General features: G+C 37.3%; 1 protein-coding gene across 1 annotated transcript in view; it reads right to left on the bottom strand.

The window, feature by feature from the left end:
- The window catches only part of TLL1 (tolloid like 1), a 162,329-nt gene that overhangs the window by 43,520 nt on the left and 94,340 nt on the right, over positions 1–24,469 (bottom strand). The window contains exons 3-8 of the mRNA XM_058193320.1: positions 23,307–23,387; positions 21,908–22,060; positions 19,661–19,778; positions 15,741–15,919; positions 13,407–13,512; positions 11,604–11,728 (exon numbers count right to left, since the gene is read on the bottom strand). Of these exons, the coding sequence (XP_058049303.1) occupies positions 11,604–11,728; positions 13,407–13,512; positions 15,741–15,919; positions 19,661–19,778; positions 21,908–22,060; positions 23,307–23,387 (762 nt within the window). The remainder of the gene's footprint in view (positions 1–11,603; positions 11,729–13,406; positions 13,513–15,740; positions 15,920–19,660; positions 19,779–21,907; positions 22,061–23,306; positions 23,388–24,469) is intronic.

Raw genomic sequence — 24,469 nt, 5'->3', positions numbered from 1 at the left:
ATATTAGAATGTGCAGAAATGAATAGATTAACACTTGCAATTAAAGGAATGGAAGAATCTGATTATTACAATACATGGGAGTTATTTTATCAGTGGTTAGAGAATAAATATGAAAGTAATGTATTATAAAGGCAAATAAGTTAAAAAGAGAAATGTTATAATAGTAAGTAGGTTAAGTATTAGTAGTAATACAAGAATAGATACAAATAATGAATATGGTGGTAAATTTTAAATGTTACAGCACAAAAATATGTACTCAGATGACACGCTGTTTAATGAAAGATGAAATGTTTGTATTAAAAGAAAATTTTAAAAAATTATATATATATAAAAAGATCATAGAGATATTGTGAGCTCTCTGGGAGGGGCTGCTTGATTGAGTAAACATGCTTCTTCTTACTGGGATTCACCAAAGGCAGAAAGAGAAATGCTTGTATTTAAAGCATTTAAATACTATATTGTATTTAAATACAATGCTAATGCAGTCTGTTATTAACAGCAGCTGCCTGCAATTACTGCAGGTTCTAGTCCCACCAGGCCCAAGGTTGACTCAGCCTTCCATCCTTTATAAGGTAGGTAAAATGAGGACCCAGATTGTTGGGGGCAATAAGTTGACTTTGTATATAAATATACAAATAGGATGAAGACTATTGCTAACATAGTGTAAGCCACCCTGAGTCTTCGGAGAAGGGCGGGATATAAATGCAAATAAAAAAAATAAATGACTGTCTTTTATGCAAAACCCTTATTTCAAGAGTCTGCCCTGAGTAAAGACTTTTCTAGATAGTTTTCCTTAAATCAAAATTACATCAGGCTTTAAAAAATTGCTCTGCTGTGTTAACCAGGCAAGGAAACTTTCTTTTTTCTTTTTTGCTATAATATTGTACAGCAGGAAAAAAAAAAACCGTGCTGAAAAAGTGAAACAATTACTATGGTGCAGAAAATGAACTACCATTTTTATTTATTAACTATTTGATCCAGGATATATGCCAGATTGTATTTTGTTGTGGCAATAATTTATTTTTAAATGTTTCATCACTAAGACACCGATGCCTTATGACCCTCTGGCTGTGTTTAAACTACTTGAGATTACACATGTAAGGAACCTCTGGTGGCTCAACAGACTAATGCAGTCTATTATTAACACAGCTGCTTGCAATTACTGCAAGTTCAAGTCCCACCAGGCCCAAGGTTGACTCAGCCTTCCATCTTTTATAAGGTAGGTAAAATGAGGACCCAGATTTCATTTTCATTTCATTTATTAAATTTTTATACCGCCCTTCTCCCGAAGGACTCAGGGCGGTGTACAGGCAAATAAAAACAAACAAGACACTATATATAAAATATAAAATTAGGCAATAAAAGTTGACTTTGTATATAATATACAAATGGATGAGACTATTGCTTGACATAGTGTAAGCCGCCCTGAGTCTTCAGAGAAGAGCGGGATATAAATTCAAATTTTTAAAAAAAATCATGCTGGTTGGGCATGTGAAACAGATCCAGAAGCACCAGCAAGGCCATAACCCCTCCACTTCCAGAATACGGTAAAGTTACCCAGCAAGATGATGAAAGCAAAGTTAGTACAACACTCAGGTCAAAATCTCAACAAATAGATCTAATATTGTAGATCAGGAGAGTCAAACTTGCGGCCCGCAGGGCGGATGTGTCACGCACTGACCCTTCCCCCTCCTGATTTAGCGAAGGGGAAAAAAGTCCCGATACGTCACGTGACGATGCGAATTTGATACTCCTGCTGTAGATGTTTAACCTGCAGCTGATTTGATAGGATAGCAGAATTTTCAGATTGCAGGGGCCAACATTTCTGGCACATTAATTTTTAAAATCCAGCTGAAACACGAAGAAGCCAGCAATTGTCCTTTCCCCTTTCCCTAGCAATAGTGTTCTGTTCCCCTCGCCTCAGTCCAAGCAATGACTTAATTAGCCGGCCACTATCAGCTCTGGCAGCAAACTAGCGAGCATCTGCCAAGTGTCTCTGTTATCTCTCTTGATGAGTCAACCAGGAACAAACAGTACTTCAGCTCTAGTTAAGCAGTTGATTTGCTTGCTATGAAGAGGTATAGCAGCCCTTGCTGCTTTTATATCCTGTGGGGTGTGGCTCCATGACTCAGCACTTCCTAGGCCTGCCCCACCCCTGCTTCTATTGTTCCCGCCTCTCCTGCCTACGAAACCTAGGGTCCAGCCAGGCCTGATTGCCATCAGCCGGGTCTGGAGGCATGGCCTGGTGTGGGGGAAAGAGTCAGGGGTTGGAGGCCTCATTATCTCCTCCACCTGGCCTGCCTCTGGCTCCTGGAGCTGAGCCGGGGAAGCCGGTGCTCCCAAGGTAAGTCCTGATGGCCCTTCCCCCTCACTTTCAACGTCACTTTCTGGCAGGGGGCCCAGCTCGGGGGGGCGCAGACACAACAAAGAGTCATTATGCAGCCTTCCACCTTGTTGGTGACAGTTGTTGTTTGTGCTACACTCTCACCTACTTTCATTTGTATCTTTTAACATCAAGCTGCAACAAATTCCTTCCCACACTCCAAGAGCCCATAACCTACATAGCTGCTAAAAAAAGGGGTGCCCAACAAGGTGAGCAATAGACTGATGGCCAGTAGGGTCAGGAAACTGACGCAATCCTGAGTAATCTGGTTCTGCCAACAGCACGTAATCTAAGACTTGCTCCTATAGACAAGTACAGGCGTTATAGTGCAGCATGTTTTTCCTCCCCCTTACCTGGGCTACACATCAGTCTGTTTTGGAACCACTACTTAGATAGGAGAGTTCTAGTGAATGATATGTTAGGCATTACCTCTTTCATTTCACTGCTATAGTAACAGTTAGTTATTGCTACATTATTTCCTATTTTACTAATCTCTGATGGTATTTTGTTTCAGCAGATCTTCATGAATATATTTATTTTTCTGTTGTGTTGCAATTTTTTAAAATTTTATTCTTACCCTACGCCAATTAACATAACAGTAATAGTAGTAACAGAATAACCATGTTGAAAGGGACTTTGGAAGTATTCTAGTCCAAACTTCTAGTTAAGCAAGAGACCCTATACAATTTTGGACAAATGGCTGTCCAATCTTTCCTTAAAAATCTCCACAACCACCACAACTTCTGGAAGCAAGCAGTTCCACTGATTTATTGTTATTGCCATTAGGACATTTCTCCTTAATTTGCAACTGGATCTCACTTTGATAAGTTTCCAGGTCTAAAGCTTGGACTTTGTGCTGAGCTTCAGTAGGAAATGAAGAGTGTATCAACACTTTGGAACATCCATTCCCTGCTCCGATACAGGAATGTCACAAGGTGTGCAATGCATCAGTGGAGTTTCAATCACATCCTTTCCTTTTTTATCATACCCTGCAGACACTTCTGCTACTACACAATTTCTTAATTATCTTTATGGGTTTCAATCAACAAGTGGCTTTTTCTGCAGATCTGAATGTCTTCTGAACATCTCATATTTGAGACCTGCATTTCCTTATCCCAGTGCAGTAGGCCAGTCACAGGAATAAATAAAAGCAAATTAATTATAAGATATTTTCAAAACCTTTAGATGGTAACTCAAAAAAGATCATCGATTGGATTACGATAGGCTGGTGATATTGCTCTCTTGCTAATGTTATATTCAGTCTTACCTACCCTATTTCCCCGAAAATAAGACCTAACCGGAAAATAAGTCATAGCATGATTTTTCAAGATGCTTGTAATATAAGCCCTACTCCCAAAATAAGCCCCAGTTAAGATTGTCATCCAGATGGGTACATTTAGTACCGTATTTCCCCCAAAATAAGACCTAACCAGAAAATGCATCTTTTGGAGCAAAAATTAATATAAGACCCGGTCTTATTTTTGGGGAAACACAGTAAATTTAAACATGACAGCACAGCAAATATATATATATATATATATATATATATATATATGTATGTATGTATGTATGTATGTATGTATGTATGTATGTATGTATGTATGTATGTATGTAGGTAGGTAGGTAGGTAGGTAGGTAGGTAGGTAGGTAGGTAGGTAGGTAGGTAGGTAGGTAGGTAGGTAGGTAGGTTGGGGTCTTTGGTTAGTGGGGTTTTTATCATATCAAACCCCACTAGCAGTTAAAAGGAAGAAACAGCTGCAATCGCCCAGCCTGAAGATGACGAATGAGACTTCGTCGAAACGTCGCCAAGACACTTCCAATTTTACACGGAGAAACCCAATAACCAAAGACCTATATATATATATATATATATATATATATATATATATATATATATATATATATATATATATATATATATATATATATATATATATATATATTTTTTCAGTTGGGTTTTTCCCGCAAATTGAAGTGTCTTGGCGACGCGAAGTCTCATTCGTCATCTTCAGGCTTCAACCGTGCTTCTGGGAGCAATGTGTGATTGCAGCTGTTTCTTCCTTTTTAACTGCTAGTGGGGTTTGAACTGATTGGGTGGGAGCTTGGCTGTGCTCTGATTGGATGGGGTTTTCTGTGCTCTGATTGGATGGGGTTTTCTGTGCTCTGATTGGATGGGGTTTTTATCATACCCTGCAGACACTTCTGCTACTACACAATTTCTGAATTATCTTTATGGGTTTCAATCAACAACTGGCTTTTTCTGCAGATCTGAATGTCTTCTGAACATCTCATATTTGAGACCTGCATTTCCTTATCCCAGTGCAGTAGGCCAGTCACAGGAATAAATAAAAGCAAATTAATTATAAGATATTTTCAAAACCTTTAGATGTTAACTCAAAAAAAATCATCAATTGGATTACTATAGGCTGGTGATATTGCTCTTTTGCTAATGTTATATTCAGTCTTACCTACCCTATTTCCCCGAAAATAAGACCTAACCAGAAAATGCATCTTTTGGAGCAAAATTAATATAAGACCGGTCTTATTTTTGGGAAACACAGTAAATTTAAACATGACAGCACAGCAAATATATATATAATAGTAATATATACGAGTGTAACAATTTTAAAGTCCATTCTAAACATGTAAGGAAAGTATCTGTAATGCCATGTGAAAATGTCTAATAGCGCAGACTAACATCTTTCCATATCTGCAGAAAAAGAATCATTGGCTTACCCTAAAATATTTTTCCTTTCACTCTATACACCAAGCCTGCATCACATGACATTCTAATCAAATATGAGTTGCATATTAAATAATTTATTCAGCACTAGACATTTTCAAAGTAAATGCCATAGCTAATTATCAACAGTTTATTTTTAACTCTGCAATCATTACTAATTCCACATTTCCTGATGCTGGTTGCTGTAGAATTAAAGCTGCATTAAACTTTGTTTCTAGTCTGAAAAACTTCCTAGCGACAGAAAATCAATTGTAAAGTGTAGTGTGAAAGCCATCTCTTTATATATAGCTTCATATATGCACTCATGGAGAATTATGGATATTTTTTGGTTTGTGCAGAATGCTGTCTTGATGTTATGTTTGTGGAGGATCTTGCTGATTCTATAAAAGGCACCACAGACAGAATCAGCAAGATCCTCCACAAACATAACATCCTAAGAAACCCCAAAGACAAAATTGAGTTAGAAAATCAAGGAGTATATAAAATCCCATGCACCGCCTGCCCCACCACATACATCGGACAAACCAACAGAAGAATAAGTGCACGCATTGAAGAACACAAGAACTCATTCAAAAGAGGAACTAACTTCCTGGTCCAACACTTTAAAGTCACAGGACACGATATTGACTTTAAAAGACCAGAACTATCGCCAAAACTGAACACTTTAACAACAGAATAATCAGAGAAGCCATCGAGATAGAAAACGCCCACACAGCATGAACAAACGAGATGATACCTCCGCCTACCAGCCATTTGAAACCTGCCCTTATTGACAAACGAGTCCCTAACACGAGGAATGACACCAGACCCACACTCACGAGGTCCACACAGGATGTCACCACCACATCCACCCAGAAAGCAGACCCAAACCCACACTGATCAGGAAGCACGACCAAGGACCAGAAGCCAGACCGCAGCTGCAACATTAGCCATTTCAAACCCTCCAATCCATACATGCAGCAGACTGACACCCACTATGAAGATGTAGCACCACCACGAACACGAAGCCAAACAGCAGCAGTGCAGCTCACCAGCTCAAATCCCCTGCAGCACAGATTAGACTGAGCACAACCAAGCCCCCACCAACACAGGACACACCCCAGCCAATCAGAGCACAGAAAACCCCATCCAATCAGAGCACAGCCAAGCTCCCACCCAATCAGTTCAAACCCCACTAGCAGTTAAAAGGAAGAAACAGCTGCAATCACACATTGCTCCCAGAAGCCTGAAGATGACGAATGAGACCCGAAACATCGCCAAGACACTTCCAATTTTACACGGGAGAAAACCCAATAACCTATATATATATATATATATATATATATATATATATATATATATATATATATATATATATATATATATATATATATATATATATATATGTATGTATGTATGTAGGTAGGTAGGTAGGTAGGTAGGTAGGTAGGTAGGTAGGTAGGTAGGTAGGTAGGTAGGTAGGTAGGTAGGTCTTTGATTATTCGGGTTTTCTCCCACGTAAAATTGGAAGTGTCTTGGCGATGTTTCGACGAAGTCTCATTCGTCATCTTCAGGCTTCAGCTTCATGCGTCTCGGAGCAATGTGTGATTGCAGCTGTTTCTTCCTTTTTAACTGCTAGTGGGGGTTTGAACTGATTGGGTGGGAGCTTGGCTGTGCTCTGATTGGATGGGGTTTTTTCTGTGCTCTGATTGGATGGGGGTGTGTCCTGTGTTGGTGGGGGCTTGGTTGTGCTCAGTCTAATCTGTGCTGCAGGGGGATTTGAGCTGGTGAGCTGCACTGCTGCTGTTTGGCTTCGTGTTCGTGGTCGTGCTACATCTTCGTAGTGGGTGTCAGTCTGCTGCATGAATGAGGGGTTTAGTGGCAGCAGCTGCGTCTGGCTTCTGGTCCTTGGTCGCTTCCTGATCGGGTTTGCTGGGTGATGTGTGTGACATCCTGTGGACCGTGAGTGGGTCTGGTGTCATTCCTCGTGTTAGGGACACGCTTGTCAATAAGGGCAGGTTTCAAATGGCTGGTAGGAGGTACATCTGCTTGTTCATGCTGTGGCGTTTATCTCGATGGCTTCTGATTATTCTGTTACAGTGTTCCTTTAGCTAGTTCTGGTCTTAAAGTCAATATCGTGTCCTGTGACTTTAAGTGTTGGACCAGGGAAGTTGGTTCTTTCCAATGAGTTCAGTGTTCTTATCAAACACTAAAATCTTCAGAGAGGTTCCAATGTCTGTGCAGCCCTCCTCCCATATAAAAGGCACCACAGACAGAATCAGCAAGATCCTCCACAAACATAACATCAAGACAGCATTCTGCACAAACCAAAAATATCCACCATCCTAAGAAACCCCAAAGACAAAATAGAGTTAGTTACTCAAGGAGTATAAGAAATCCCATGCACCGCCTGCCCCACCACACACATTGGACAAACCAACAGAAGAATAAGTGCACGCTTTGATGGACACAAGAACTCATTCCAAAAGAGGAACCAACTTCTTCCTGGTCCAACACTTTAAAGTCACAGGACACGATATTGACTTTAAAAGACCAGAACTATCGCCAAAACTGAACACTTTAACAACAGAATAATCAGAGAAGCCATCGAGATAGAAAAACGCCCACACAGCATGAACAAACGAGATGATACCTCCCGCCTACCAGCCATTTGGAAACCTGCCCTTATTGACAAACGTGTCCCTAACACGAGGAATGACACCAGACCCACACTCACGAGGTCCACACAGGATGTCACCACCACACATCCACCCAGAAAGCAGACCCAAACCCACACTGATCATGAAGCACGACCAAGGACCAGAAGCCAGACCGCAGCTGCAACATTAGCCATTTCAAACCCCTCCAATCCATACATGCAGCAGACTGACACCCACTATGAAGATGTAGCACGACCACGAATACGAAGCCAAACAACAGCAGTGCAGCTCACCAGCTCAAATCCCCTGCAGCACAGACTAGACTGAGCACAACCAAGCCCCCACCAACACAGGACACACCCCAGCCAATCAGAGCACAGAAAAACCCCCATCCAATCAGAGCACAGCCAAGCTCCCACCCAATCAGTTCAAACCCCCACTAGCAGTTAAAAGGAAGAAACAGCTGCGATCACACATTGCTCCCAGAAGCACGAAGCTGAAGCCTGAAGATGACGAATGAGACTTCGTCGAAACGTCGCCAAGACACTTCCAATTTTACACGGGAGAAAACCCGAACAACCAAAGACCTATATATATATATATATATACACATACATACATACACACACTCGCACACACACACACACACACACACATATATATATATAAAATATCATTCATAATATAATAGTGTTCATATATACTATTATATATATAATAGTAATATATACGAGTGTAACAATTTTAAAGTCCATTCTAAACATGTAAGGAAAGTATCTGTAAGGCCATGTGAAAATGTCTAATAGCGCAGACTAACATCTTTCCGTATCTGCAGAAAAAGAATCATTGGCTTACCCTAAAATATTTTTCCTTTCACTCTATACACCAAGCCTGCATCACATGACATTCTAATCAAATATGAGTTGCATATTAAATAATTTATTCAGCACTAGACATTTTCAAAGTAAATGCCATAGCTAATTATCAACAGTTTATTTTTAACTCTGCAATCATTACTAATTCCACCAAACTGCACCGGGTTTGGTGTCTTGGGTTTCCTGATGCTGGTTGCTGTAGAATTAAAGCTGCATTAAACTTTGTTTCTAGTCTGAAAAACTTCCTAGCGACAGAAAAGAAACAAAACCAGCAGAATAACAAACAATGAAACCATTGAAAAGACAACCAGCAGTGTCATCGAAACTCATCTGTGGGTTAATTGCAATATGAAGCGGCCAGTCTAAAATGCTCACCTGCAATACAGATTTAAAATGTTATTTTTCCTCAGGTTTTGTTTTTTTAGTTTGAGGTATAATAATTTGGAAGTCCAAAACAGGCTAGTCCTCGACTTACAACCCTTCATTCAGTGACCGTTTGAAGTTACAATGACATTGAAAAAAGTGACTTATAACCATTTTCCCCATTTATGATTGTTGCAGCATCCCCATGGTCACGTGATCAGAATTTGGATATTTGGCAACTGGTTCATATTTATGACAGCTGCAGTGACCCTCAAGGTCATGTAATCATCACCTTTTGTGACTTTCTAATAAGCAAAGTCAATGGAGAAGCGAGATTCACATTACAGCCATGTTACTAACTAACAACTGCAATGATTCACTTAACAATGGTGGCAAGAAAGATCATAAAATGGGGCAAAATTCACCCAACAACAGTCTCGCTTAGCAATGGAAATTCTGGGCTTAATTGTGGTTGTAAGTTGAGGACTTCTATACATACAATGTTGGAAGAAGTTGGACATTAAAGCGACACAGAAAATCAATTGTAAAGTGTAGTGTGAAAGCCATCTCTTTATATATAGCTTCATATATGCACTCATGGAGAATTATGGATATTTTTTCTCCAAATTTCAATTATAAAATTATTAAAGATCTTGTAATGTGATATGAATGAGGATCTTGTTTATGTATGATTGAGGTGGAGGATTAGTTTATTCCTAACCCATTCAATTTCATTTTATAACACAACTACTGTAAATAGTTAAAACTTATTGTTTTAAGTGTTCATAATAAAAGATTTTTATTTTTATGCTTAGTTTGGATATTATAGAAACCGCTGGGTTTTTTTCCCCTTATGAATGAAGAAATCTCTGTAAATTTCAAGCCTACCTGATCCTCATCCCTTCACCACCTCTTTCATTTGCAAAAAGATAAAAAGAATTGGTCTTTAAACTAATTGTAGAGTCTATGAAGCCCTAACTCGAGATTGTTGGTACATTTAAAATATTGTGAATGCAAATAAGCAAAAATCTAATAATAAAATGACATGGTGAATAATTATTAATATATCTACCTAGTATTAGAAAGAGCATAATTTTAAATCCTTAGAAAGTAATTAGATGCAATTATGTTGAAAACTTATATTATCAACTTAACCCAATTAAATACAATAATTATTAAGCTGAATTGTTTATTTTGTGGAAGGGTTATAAGGGTTATAAACTGAAATAGCTTATCATTTTTATGCATGTGTGTGTGTGTTCCTTAATAATATGTATTAGCTGAACACGAATTGGATGTCATATTATGCCTTCCATATGCAGCATCCAGCATCTTCTCTGGTTTTGACATAGTTGTATCATAATACAGCTTGCGAAGCATTTAGAATAATATGCAAAAGGTAAAATCAGAGGAAGTTATTGGGGAGACACATAGATGGACATACATGCAAACATGTAAACTGCATGTCTTAGGAAGAGGGAACAGCTCTTTTAATGTCCTTCCCTAACTGGCACCCATTAAAAAAAAAGTTTCAAAATGAGTATCACATAAGTGGTTCCTTGTACTATCAGATAGGATTTCATGGCAGTGGTGGGTTTCAAAATTTTTTTTACTACCGGTTCTGTAGATGTGGCTTGGTGGGCGTGGTATGGCTTGGTGGGCGTGGCAGGGGAAGGATACTGTAAAATCTTCATTCCCACCCCAATCCAGGGGAAGGTTACTGCAAAATCCCCATTTCCTCCCGATCAGCTGGGACTTGGGAGGCAGAGAATAGATGGGGGCGGGGCCAGTCAGAATTTTTACTACCAGTTCTCCGAACTACTCAAATTTTCTGCTACCGGTTCTCCAGAACTGGTCAGAACCTGCTGAAACCCACCTCTGCTTCATAGGTGAGAAAAGAAATTGAAACATGGAGGAATTCTGAAATTCTGAAAGCTCAAAAAGTGCAGTAAGGAAGGAATTTACTGAGATTTTAGGGCCACATGAACCAAGTTTTCTGTAAGAGCCAAAGAATCAAGTTTTATTATTATTGCTAATTGAAAACTTTTTTGTCATTTTATTTGCTGTACACCGCCCTGAGTCTACGGAGAATGGCGGTATAAAAATGTGAATAATAAATAAATAAATAAATAAGTTTCAAGGCTTTCTCCAACTAGATTTTTTGATCAAATGTTGCACTTATTTTATGACTCATTACATCTTCTAAAAACAAAAAACAAAAACCTAGGACTACTGTTCTGCAGAGCAACTAGATTTCCCTGCTGAAGTATGCTAAACAAATGCATCATCAGTCTAAATATAGATCTGGATTTAAAGTATACTACCTTAAATAAGAAATGATAGAATGAATCATTTTTTTCCCCCACTGTCATCTCCAGCAAGTGAACAGCTACATTAGGAAAGCACAGAACTGCCTCTTGAGATGGTAAACTCAGATTCAAGCCACTGATCCCTTAATGCCTTAAGAATGTTTATGATCTCACCTTAAGTAACTGCCTGAATAGAAGCAGATAAGAAAACACCTTATTCAGAATTATAGTTAGACCTCATTAATTATATTAGAATATGCTTCTTCATGCTTATTCTCTACGATTCAATACCTGGACATCTGTACAGCTTTCTGGCTTGTGCAATATCGCCTTTACTTAGTCGTGTGCGTTGACCAATGGCCGGTCGGATTCCATTATCATCACGGGAAGGAAGTATGGTATCCAGAAACATACCCCTAAAAATAATTAAGAAGCCAAAAAAAATAAACAAACCCCAACTTATTTTTCATATCGAGAGTTTTGAATTTATTTAAGATATTCTTCGTAACAAAAAGCAGCCAGTGAAATGGAAAAGTTAACAATTATAATAACATGGTTATTTGATTAGTCTGGCTTGCTCCTGACATTCACACAATAGGTGAAGAAACTGTTCTGTTCAAGGCCTTGTTCTAACACCACATCATCTTGATCTTGACCAATTATTTTAATTATACTTATTTCAACAGAATATTACGAACAAAAAAAAAAAATCCACAATACAAGTATTGGTTCTCGTATTCCTAATTAGTTCATTAAAAGCTGCACCAAAGGCCTTCATTTGCTTTTTCAAAATCTCAGTATATATTGTGCGCACAATAATTTTCACAGCTTTTGATGTGTGTGAGATTAATGCAATTGTTCTGTTGACATTTTCATTACAGTGACAAGAATACTTAAAAATATTTATTTAAAATAACAGCAAACCTTAGGGACATAATCAGAAAAGGCTTCTGGCTCCTTAATCAAAAGAGGCAGTGTTTCAGATTGGAACCAACTAATTATTGTAAAATGTTAATAATGGTAAAACCAATCAACATGCAAGAGGCTATCCATGGGATAGAAGAAACCAAAAGCATGTCTCTATTCAGAAAATAATAATAATAATAATATAATTGTATGCAAAAGATATGCCTGCATCAAAAGGACCGGATTGATTCATTTTGTAATTACACACATCATTTTCAAAATAATTAATTTTAAATGAACAAATTATTTGTCCTTCATGATTAAAAAGATATATTATCTTCAAACTACAAGTTTTTAATCATATAATTGCTGGAGCATTATACACTGTTTCTATTATCAGCACAGGGATTATTTTTTCTATAGAATAGTTTCTAAAGATATTAAGCATGGCTTTTAAAGCCTTTTTTTCCCCCTAGCATTCTAAGAAACCATTCTTCAGCTTGTTACTTCCATATGGTTCTGAATATGGGCTTGTTCCAATGGTTCTGAAAACGATGTCTATAAGCTAAAAATGTAAACACGGATTCCTCTATCTTTTCTCAGAATGGGCAAGTTTTCCAGAATAGTATTTGGAAAAAATCTGACACAAAACTGCAGTTTAAGAAACTTCCTTTAACAAAAATCATCAACAATGTTTTACTATGAAATCTTTAATAAAGCCACAAAATACATATTACTAAGATGCACAATTTACTAAGTCTGCACTACTATTAATCTTGTCAATGTTCCTATCATCTCCTCCCACTTATGACTGTATGACTGTAACCTTGTTGCTGGTATCCTTACAATTTATATTGACTGTTTCCTAATATGATTTGATTGCTTATTTGTACCCTATGACTATCATTAAGTGTTGATTCTTAACAAATATATCTTTTCTTTTATGTACACTGAGAGCATATGCACCAAGACAAATTCCTTGTGTGTACAATCACACTTGGCCAATAAAAAATTCTATTCTGTTCTGTTCTGTTCTGTTCTGTTCTGTTCTGTTCTATTCTATTCTATTCTGGCATCTATCAAAGAGGTACAACATCACAAAGCAATTCTGACGACTGCCTACATACACAGAATATTCACATTGAAGAATAGAATTATAAGACAAAAGGTATAACCTGAGACTCCAACCTTGAGAACGTGTTCCTGGCATAGTGCATAATGCTATCAAAATCATAAGGTTCTCCCAGAGAATTCACTTCTCCAGGCTCCATCTTCAAAAAGTTGTACTCCTGGCCTGTAATTCAGAAGATTTCAAACATTTTTCAAAAGGAAGAAAGGGGGGAAAATCCATAACTCCTTTTCATAGGCAAATTATAATATATTATGGGTAGATACAAACAGTTTGCTTGCAAAGGCTAACGCGGAATTAATTGATTGTGATATATGTGCACAGGTAAAAGCAGCTTTCTAATTTTTTTTTCCTTTAAACAGCAATAACAATGTACCTGTTTGCTCATGAACTGAATTACTGATGGAATAATTGTCTGAAATGTCATCTTGGTATGCAGCACATTAAGAAAACTATTATTTCCTGTCACCCTCTGACTTGATTATTCCACGCTTACTTTCTTATTTTCTACAATGCATTGTGGAAACATAAAGACATTGGTTGCAATTTTTATAGCACATATTATTAATTAACAATACAACATAGCCCAGGCATTAGAAGGAGCAGTACCTAGTTGAACGCAGTTGAACTCAAAAAGCCAAGCAAGATTAAATCTGGTTAGTACTTAGATGGCCAGCCCACCAGAAAACTTCAGGTCTACAGGCTTGATTGGAGTGCGGGGGGTGGGGGGGAGATATCCCTGAAGATGATACTGATAAACTATTGTATAACTGTTCTCAGAAACTATATGGATGTGTTAATGAAGTCAACAGGAGTCAGATTTGAGTGATAAAAGAAGATTTTATCTTTTCTATAGACCTGACTATTAAAGATTGCTTTAATCTTTATTGGAGATTATCATTATGTACATTTATTTCTATAATTTCTTCAATAATTGTCCCCATCTAAAGATCTTTTCCTTCCTTTTTTCCATCCACGGTACTCCATCCTTGGAAGTATCCTTCTTCATTTATTTACATAAACAATTTTTATGGCCACTCATCCCACTACTAGGTCTCTGGGCAGGTAGCAATAAATAACCCCACACAAAAACAACAACAATCCAAATAATTAAAATAATTACAGCCACAATAAAAATATAATAACTTAGAGATCCAATATTCATGTCTTATAAATCAGTAATAAACAGAACATATCAACCAACTAAACCAGTGGCCCCCAACCTTTTGGGCACCAGGGACCAGTTCCATTGGGAAAGCTTTTTCCATGAACCAGAGGGGGCGTGGTTTCATGTGCTGCCTGCTTCCTGTGAATGGGGCTTCGCTTGTTTGCGTGAACCAGTTTCTGGTATCTTGTGACCAGTGCTGGTCCAAGAACCAGGGACTGGGGACGTCTGAACTAAACAACATTTATATGAAATGAAGCAAGTAAGGAAATTGGGAACCAATTAAAACAATACCCATTTCATTAGGAGAATTACAAGTTTAATCTACCAGTAGAAGATTTAATGCTTATATCCAAACAAAAATTAACAGACAAATTTTTAGTTACCAAAATATTAGACCAATAATTTGATGCTCCATTCCCACATGGCATATCAGGTACCTTCTAGATCGGGGTATCAAACTCAAAGCCACAGGCTGCATCCGTTTCACGATGTGGTCAAATGTGGCCCAGGGTGCCATCCTAGTCCACCCAGTGTGAAGAGAAAAAATTGGGCCAGCATGGCTTCAGCCTGGTCTACCCAGTGTGAAGAGGAAAGATCAGGCCAATGTAGTTTCGGCCTGGTCTATCCAATGCAAAAAGGAAAGATTAGGCCAGCATAGCTTTGGCCTGGCTACCCAATGCAAAGAGAACACATGCCAGCAGTTTGGGGAGTGGTGTCAAGCTGGACATGCCCACTGAGTTGGCCACACTCACTGAGTTGGCCACACCCACCAGATCAGCTATACCCCGTCTCCCTCGCCCAAAGTCAACCACAGCCCTGATATGGCCCTCAATGAAATTGAGTTTAACACCCCTGTTCTAGGGCCTCTGGTGGCTCAGACTGCTAAGACAGTCTGTTATTAACAGCAGCTGCTTGCAATTACTGCAGGTTCAAGCCCCATCAGGCCCAAGGTTGACTCAGCCTTCCATCCTTTATAAGGTAGGTAAAATGAGGATCCAGATTGTTGGGGGCAATAAGTTGACTTTGTATATAATATACAATTGGATGAAGACTATTGCTTAACATAGTGTAAGCCGCGCTGAGTCTTCGGAGAAGGGCGGGATATAAATACAAATTTTAAAAAACCAAAAAAAAACTACAATTCTCAAAAGCTCAATCCTGATGGCAGTTTTAATCTATGACATTAGCCTAAAGTATCTGAGATACCACCCTAGAATTGTCTCACCTGGTTGAATGTTCTCTCGGATGATGGTGACATGATCATCTCGGTCTGGTCTTGTGTGTTCATGCCAAAATCCTATTACATGTCCCAATTCATGAACAACAATCCCAAACTTATCACAATTCTTGCCAATAGAGATTGCTTGAGGACCATTGCCTCTTCGGCCTACATAGGAGCAGCATCTGTAATTTAGGGCAAGACAAAAATTGAAATCATTTAAATGTACAATTCCAAGAAGGAGCTGAGATTTTTATTTAGTTTTTTTTAATTTCACATTTTATTGTAGGATTTTTTTAAATAAATAGCTTTATTAAATATATTTATTACATAATATGTATATTATATGTACGAGATACAAGTAAATCTAAATATATTATATAAATATGGTACATTATGATATATATTTTATAATCTATATTTTCTTAGATGCATGTATTTGTTGTTGTGGTCCCTCAGCAGTCTACGGAGTTGGCAACGGAGTCGGAGAGCAATGAGGCTGAGCACAGTCCAAGGCCATCAGGAAGTGAAATGCAGACTCCAGAGCCTCCAGAGACTGAGAGTAGTGAGGCAGAGGAACAGGAGGAGCCTGTTCCTAATGCACACATGAGAAGAGCTGCCAGAAGGCAAGAGCAGCTCAAGCAAAGAGGATGACTCGGGAGTAGGGCCAAGAGATGATTGGCCCCTCCCATAAGGCTTAAAACAGACCAGCACCAGTGTTTCAGCTTTGCTGGAAAACAACATCTTCTCCTTCATCTACATCTTTGTTTTTGTGGCTTCTGGACGTTTGCCAGGGAGGGCCTTTGGCAGTTTGCCTAATTGGACTAAGGTTTGTGAGATAACTGAGGAATTTGTGTTGGGAGGCATTTGTTTTACTTTGAGTTGAACGATGCTGGGAATGAAGTAATTCCCAGCTGTTCGAATAAAGTTTGTTTTTCCACGGACTAAGTTTATTACTACCTACTTGGGCCTGGGTCACAACATTTGTATCCAGATGCTTTCATATGTTGTATATACTAGATATAAGTAAATATAAATGAAAACGAAATGATTCTTCGCATACGATCAATTGCAACCTGATCCTGTAACTAAAACAGTATATGGTAAAAAACAAAAAACAAAAAAACACACCTAGCTCACATATTAAAGATATATGACTGGGTGCTGGTAGTTACTTTTTAAATCAACTGTCCCTGTCATAGGTGGAAGATTCTAATGGGGAAATGGTTTTGAAATAAGAAACATGAATCCTTTCACAGTTGAAATTCCTCTTCAAGAAGTGGAGCTGGGGGGCAGGAAGAAGGCAGTAAACATAAATATCGTATGTCACTTTTAATCTCTTAAAAAGCCATAAAAGCCTACACAATTTTGGCTAATGACACAGAAGCTTTTATTTACCACAGAGAAGTCAAGTAAAACTGAATAAAATGGACTGTAATATTCTAGGTCAAAACTGCAAACTCATAAGAAGTTGACACTTATATTCCTTATTCGCTATTGCTTTTTCACAGTTTCCAATGAGTGCTTTTTTAAGTAACTTTCAATATCCTTATGGGATAGAAGACGACTGCACTGGTAGTGCTGATAGGTAAAATTCCAAGTTCACGTATCCTATTGTCTTTCGATCTGAAGCTCTTCAACAATAAAATTAAAGGATGAAAGCAAATCATCCAGGCATATATATTGTGTATGTCATAAACTTCTTCAAGAGTTCTTCAGACTGGAAATTATACTGACATGTAGGATTTAGAACAGAATATCGCAATGAGAGATACTGAAGATCTTTGAGGATTTTATTTATTTATTATTTATTTTATTTATTTTTCGAGTACGTATTAGATAATATATATCAGTATAACCATGAATTGAATACATAAAATGAATACAATTAAAGGGAACATTAGTACACGGACGGTAGGCACAATGGTGCCTACTGTCAAAATGTCAAAATGTTCTATTCTTGTTTTTTCTGCAGATGCTTCCAAGTCTGGTAAACCTTCCTCTTGTGTAAAGCAAAATATTTTGCTTCCATAATAATCCCTATTAAGAAACTGAGTTTGTTATTAGACTATAGGTTTGGGTTGCAGCCAGTGGGGGGATTCAGCCAGTTCGCACAGGTTCGGTAGAACCAGTAGCTAACATTTTGTGCAGTTTGGTGAACTGGTTGAATAGTATGCGTCCCCATGCCTGGACCCACCTTGCCCTTCCCCTCCCAGCCACTCCTTGTCTTGCTGTCCGGTCGCTCACCCGGCTGGGCAGCAGGTCCAGTAGCTGGGCATGACAAGGAGTGGCTGGGCGGGGAGGGGTGAGGCATGGTCAGGCGTGGCGAGGAGAGGCTGGGTGAGGAGAAGTGCCCCTCGACATGAGTGAGGTCAAATTGGCCATGCCAACCCAGTCACATGACCACCCAGACACACCTACCCAGCCGGTCATTAGGGCAGAGAACCGGTTGTTAAATTATTTGAATCCCATCACTGGCTACAGCCATATAACTATTGAAACAGAGTTCACTGTCCAATGTAGGTTGTATGCTACTTTACATATGAGAATTAAACACTCTGAAAATGAGAAGCTTTTGACCTATTTCAGAAATCCACTGTTTGTTCAGGACATGTAGGTCACATTAAATAAAATCACAATAGAAACATTTTAATAAGCATCACATTTTGGGGAAATCATTTTTAAGTTAATCATTCTAAGTCCTTAGTACATATAATCTCTTCTTCCCATCTGTCTGTCCCACTATTTCCATCTGCTCCCTGCCTGAGCATTTCAGTTCTCTACAGAACAGTAGTGAATACTCAGGTAACCCTCCTTTCATGGCCTTTCAGATTACAATTTGCAAAAGTTATTTGACAACAATCCATACTTGATTATAATAAAAGGATACAATTTGGGAAGGTTCGACACTACTTACAATGTAGGAATGGTTAGTGAAAATGATGAAACTTGCAAAAATGGCTAAATTAATTTCTTTAATCAGAAAAAAAACCAGTATCCACATTCATGGCAGAGCAGAAATCCGTCAGGCTTTTTGCATGAAATGGGGGGAGGGGAGAAATGCACTTATATAATTTATGCCCTTAATAATTAGAAAAATTGGATAATAGAAAAAAGTGAGCTTTTCTTTTTGTAATTATAGAGTAAGAGATAATTTGGTCATTTATATTTGCTCAAAAGGAAATGGAAGCTTTTTGTATTTCTTTTTGATCTTTCTTTCTGCATTTCTCATGTACTACCTTCTTTCTTTCTTTGAATCCCTTTACTTTTTATTGATTTGTATTAATTTTTATGTTCTTCATAAAAAAATTAATATATTGTACTGTATACAAAAACAGTATGTACACATATATACAGTATGCACAGTGGAATATGGTTTGTATTAAATTGAAACAGTTATGTTGAGAATTCACACATATAACTCAGCCTCCACATAAACCATCAGATAAGTTATCTATGCCTGAGAAGCCCTTATATACATAAAATTTATCTTTTTATAATTTAATTGTTTTTCTCTTTTTTATATATATTTTCCTCTTTATTCGGAAGGAAGGAAGCAAGCAAGCAAGGAAGGAAGGATTTCTGATGCTCACTGTCAGCTTCCCATAAGGCTGTGCAGCTGTGCAGCTGACAGGAATTCAGAAGTTGCTGCTGCTCTCATCATTATACAAATATATAATAATGCTTAAAACAGACCTGAATATTAACAATCAGAGTAATCAAAGCAAAAACATAAATAAGACATAAATCCATATCTTTTTTGCATTCTATAACCTGACACAAATATATAGGTGACATGGAAGTTTCTCTGATCATAGCCTCTCAATAAAATGTAGTTCTAGCCTTCTGTGGTGTTGATTGTTTGGTCTGGTTCTTCTAGTGTGGCTCACAATTTATTAGAATCCGTATCTTTTATATCAACCTACCCACAAGGCCGGTACGTAAACACTATGTAGCTTTCTTCATCACTTCGTTCAATGAATGTAACACAGGTATATTTTTCCCAGTGTCGCATTGCTTGCTTGAACATTGCTCGTTGGCTGCCTAAAATCAAAATTTGTAACAAAATCAAAAATTTCAGAAACAAAATAAAACATATCACCCCAACAATAGTAAAGTTACATTTTCAGTTTTGAAACAAATGAGGGCAGGAAGGTTTTAAAAACAACAAAATTCTGAAGGTAGGTTGGAAGAGCTGGGTAGCAACTATTGAAATCTTACAAGCAAGAATCATTTTCCAGAAAGGATTTACTCTGCAGAAATACATAAACAAATTGCATATGTTAAACATGTTAACCTAAGGACTTTTAATTACCCATGGTTAGAAAGAAATATATCAACTGTCAGACTGACACTTCACAAAAGTTGTGGCCATCAAGCTGGATACATAGCCCTCAGCCAAACCTTGTACAACAACATGCTTAATTAGTTTGTCTTAGTGAATTATCATTGGTGCATGAAATACAGTTCATTTTTACTGCTATGCCATTTGTCCAACAGCTGTTAATAACATGGAAATAATGTTCTTTTATGTATATGCAAGATAATGGTCTTTTATGTATATGCAAGATAATAAACAGCATATTGTTGCAAATGCCAGAGCATTAAGCTATACACAAAATGGGAAATAATTTAATTAAATAATGGGCAACACAGTGAAAGGGTTGCTTTTGAATAAACGATTATTCAGTGATTGATATGTTTACTGTCATCACTAAGGAAAAACTTCGTGCACATATACACTTACATACGCTCTGTTCACACTATTCTCTTTCAGGGTATGTAATGTTATACAAGGAGCAAAAAAGAAGTAAACCAATTAAGACTTGAGATAAGAAAAGGAATTATAGTTAAATCTGATGATGTTTTTACATCATCAACGTCATTCATTATAGCTCTCCATGCCATTTACCTTTACAGAGTCCTTGTCTCTGTGAACCATACAAAGCTTCATATACCCTACTTATCTGTTCTTTAGATTTCTCACCTCTCTCATTTTGAGGACCTCATCAACTTTACGTTTTTCAGCCTTTCTTTTTCTCTCAACCCTTTCTTATATTTGTTTCATGAGTTAATCCTCATTTGTTCTCACTATACAACCAAATTATTTCAATGTAGTACTTCTTTCACATGGGCATTCCCTTCTGTATTTCATACATATTCACTCAGCACCCCTTTTAAACCCTATCTCTATCTCTTCTTGTCCAACACACACAAACACACACAGACACACTTGCATTTGCCTATCCAAAGGAACCTACATCATTTTTTATATTCATCAATTCTCCTGGACAGTATCAAAGTACAAAGATTATTAAGAAGAGACTGGACAGTCACTTGTCTGAGATGGTATAGGTTCTCCTGCTTAAGCAGTGGGGTGGACTAGAAGACTTCCAATGTCCCTTCCAGTTCTATTCTATTCTATTCTATTCTATTCTAAAGTGTAGATTAAGTTACCCATCTTAATCTCACCACACTACAAGCTGCATTCTCTGCTACTGTGTTGCTAAAGACAGTGTGCATCCTTTGTCGATGTGTATATCCCATTTATAGAATTAGAATTAGAACCTTGAAATGCACATGCATTCATTATTAGTTAATGGAATGCACAATAATGTTGCTTAAATAAATAAAGGAGTAGATTTGGCATCCCAATATTAACACCAGCATTTTCCAACTTTTGCTAGAAGTTGTTGAATTACTGTAACCATTATTCAATCACTCAACAACAACAGCAGGCAGGAATATTAGTTTATAATGCAATAACATCTGAGAAGTTAAGTCTGGGGGAAAAACTGATTTAATACTAATTGAAAATATAATACGTTACATTACTCTAAAAGCGAAGTTGGTTAAATTTGTTAATGACCACTTTTCCATAGCTTTATAATAAGTATTACTACTTATTATATAATTTCTTTTAATGATTCATAGGGTGAGTCATAACACACAGAAATACATCTGTATCGTTCAGATTCCAGAATATGCAAATAATTTAAAATTTAGTATTATTAAATACATTAAGAATAATTGCCATTTCATAGAATAGAATAAAATTATAAAAGAAGGAATCGTCTTCAAGACATCTCCAGTTGAATTGTTAAATATATATTTTTCTATTTGGGAAGGCTTAATTCATGGGTCTGATAAATACATGCCTTGGTCTGCCTTACCAGTGAAATTTCCTGCTATGACATATGGAATAACACCTCCTGGCCATATTCTTTCTGTGCGCGATGTAGCTGCCCGGGAAAATCTTTTTCTCTCATTGTTCCCTGAGAATGTTAAAGTTGGTCTTCCCTTTGTTTTATTATTTTGTTCAAAACCTGCAAGGACATTTATGTTGTAAAATACCATTCTTAACATTGTGCTAACAGTAACATTTTCTTCAGATAAATGAGCTTTTTCCTCTCATCTACAGTCAAGCTTTGCCTTATGCTGAATATATATGATTTAAGAAATATGTAATAACATTAATGACTGTGGCTCAATGCTAAAGAACTATTTATCATAAACTCAGTATTTAGAATATTTCTGTCCTCCTGTCAGCCCTGCTATGCTGATTCACTCTTGGTATTGTAAATATATCCTCCTCCTACTTTTTTCCTTAACACTTATTTAAATAATGCACCAATGAATCATACCAATATTTCTTTAACTAGGAAGTTATTTTTTAGTTAAAGAATAATTTTTTTAGCGAATATCTCTAAAACTCTAATAGTTATTTTATTCGTAGGCAGAATTTTTTTCCCAGATGTTTAATGTGAAGCAAGATAAATGTAAATGATATTTTTAAAAAGCTTCCCTAAAAGTAAAAGGTTTTGTAGTTCATATGTATGTGAAGTTCTCAAGCCAAGAAACACTTTGCATTGTCTTGAACTATATTTCTTTATTGAACTGAATTAAAGTTGATATGCAGAAGAAACTTTTCTAGAAACTGAAATGCAAATTGGACTCAGGCAAATTCCATAGCATGTTTATTAAGGTTTATCAAATACATCCACTATGGACTGATTTAAATTAGCTATTGCGAAAGGCACAATCTAAACTTATGAATGGCATGAACAGCATTATAAATATAGTCAACTGCAATGCATCAACTTTCATTAGAAGCATACATAAATGTTACAACACATTTAGGAAAAATTAAGTCAAAATCAGTGTTATTTGTAAGGAAAACTATGTTAAAATTGATGAACATTAGGGTTGGCAAAATAAGGAGGAAAAATTGATTAGGTAAAATACTTGGGACCAAAACAGGTTTTTTTATGCTATGATAAAAATATACTGCAAAACATACTCTACCTCTACTTAATAGCAACTGAGATGTTTAGAATATGGACGTTTTATAGGTTTTTTTAAATTTCAATTTAATTTGATCACAGATAGCACACACACATATTACGCACTTGCATAAACTGGATTTAGAATATCTCTAAATCTTTCATTACTGGCATTCACAATTAGCTTATCTATCTACTCTCAGGGCTACCCAGAGTTTGGACCAAGAAAGATATGGAATGTCTTATATTGCATGCAACGATGAACCAAATTTAAGCAGCTTGCCCATACCTGACTCAATTCTTCTTATCCTGTCTATAAGCTGATAGAGAACATTGCTTTTTTTTGACGCCTCACGATCTTCAAAGCCACCTTTTAAAAGAGAAGTAAAAGTAAATGGAAAATTGCATGCATACATTTAGCAAATGCATTTACAAAAAGTAGAAGGAAAATATGGAATATTTTAAATATGAACATTATTGAATTATTATAACATCTTCCTCCCTACCATAGTGTTTTTGACTAGGAATGATAAATTATGGTTTTATTTTAAAAATGCAGCCTATGTGCTTAATCGTATTTGAGAGGCTGTCACAAAGAAAAGGGGGACAACCTATTCTCCATTATACCTGAGAGCAAGCCAAGAAGTAACAGATGGAAACTTATCAAAGAAAGATCCAATCTAGAACTAAGGAGAAAGTTCCTGATAGTGAGAGCAATTACATAACATAACATAACAACAGAGTTGGAAGTGACCTTGGAGGCCTTCTAGTCCAACCCCCTGCCCAGGCAGGAAACCCTACACCATCTCAGTCAGATGGTTATCCAACATTTTCTTAAAAATTTCCAGTGTTGGAATATTCACAACTTCTGCAGGCAAGTTGTTCCACTTACTGATTGTCTAACTGTCAGGAAATTTCTCCTTAGTTCTAAGTTGCTTCTCTCCTTGATGAGTTTCCACCCATTGCTTCTTGTCCTGCCTTCAGGTGCTTTGGAGAATAGTTTGACTCCCTCTTCTTTGTGGCAACCCCTGAGATATTGGAACACTGCTATCATGTCTCCCCTAGTCCTTCTTTTTATTAAACTAGACATACCCAGTTCCTGCAACCGTTCTTCATATGTTTTAGCCTCCAGTCCCCTAATCATCTTTGTTGCTCTTCTCTGCACAGTGATTCAGAAGTTGCTAGTTCTCCAGCACCGGAGGTTTTTAAGAAGAGATTGGACAGTCATTTGTCCAAAATGGTAGAGGGTCTCCTGCTTGGGCAGGGGATTGGACTAGAAGACCTCCAGGGTCCTTTCCTACTTGACTAGCAGTGATGATGTTACATAGTTTGGGTCAGTGGTAAAATGTAAAATTTGTTACTACTGCTTCTGTGGGCATGGCTTGCTGGTGATGGGGGTAATGGGACTGGGTGGGCATGGCCAACTTTTTTTTTTTTACTTTTAAAAGCATT

The sequence above is a fragment of the Ahaetulla prasina genome, chromosome 8 (assembly GCF_028640845.1).
Source record: "Ahaetulla prasina isolate Xishuangbanna chromosome 8, ASM2864084v1, whole genome shotgun sequence".
NCBI classification, from domain to species: Eukaryota; Metazoa; Chordata; class Lepidosauria; order Squamata; family Colubridae; genus Ahaetulla; species Ahaetulla prasina.
The sequence above is the reverse complement of the archived record's forward strand: the minus strand, read 5'-3'. Positions and strand labels throughout refer to the sequence as shown.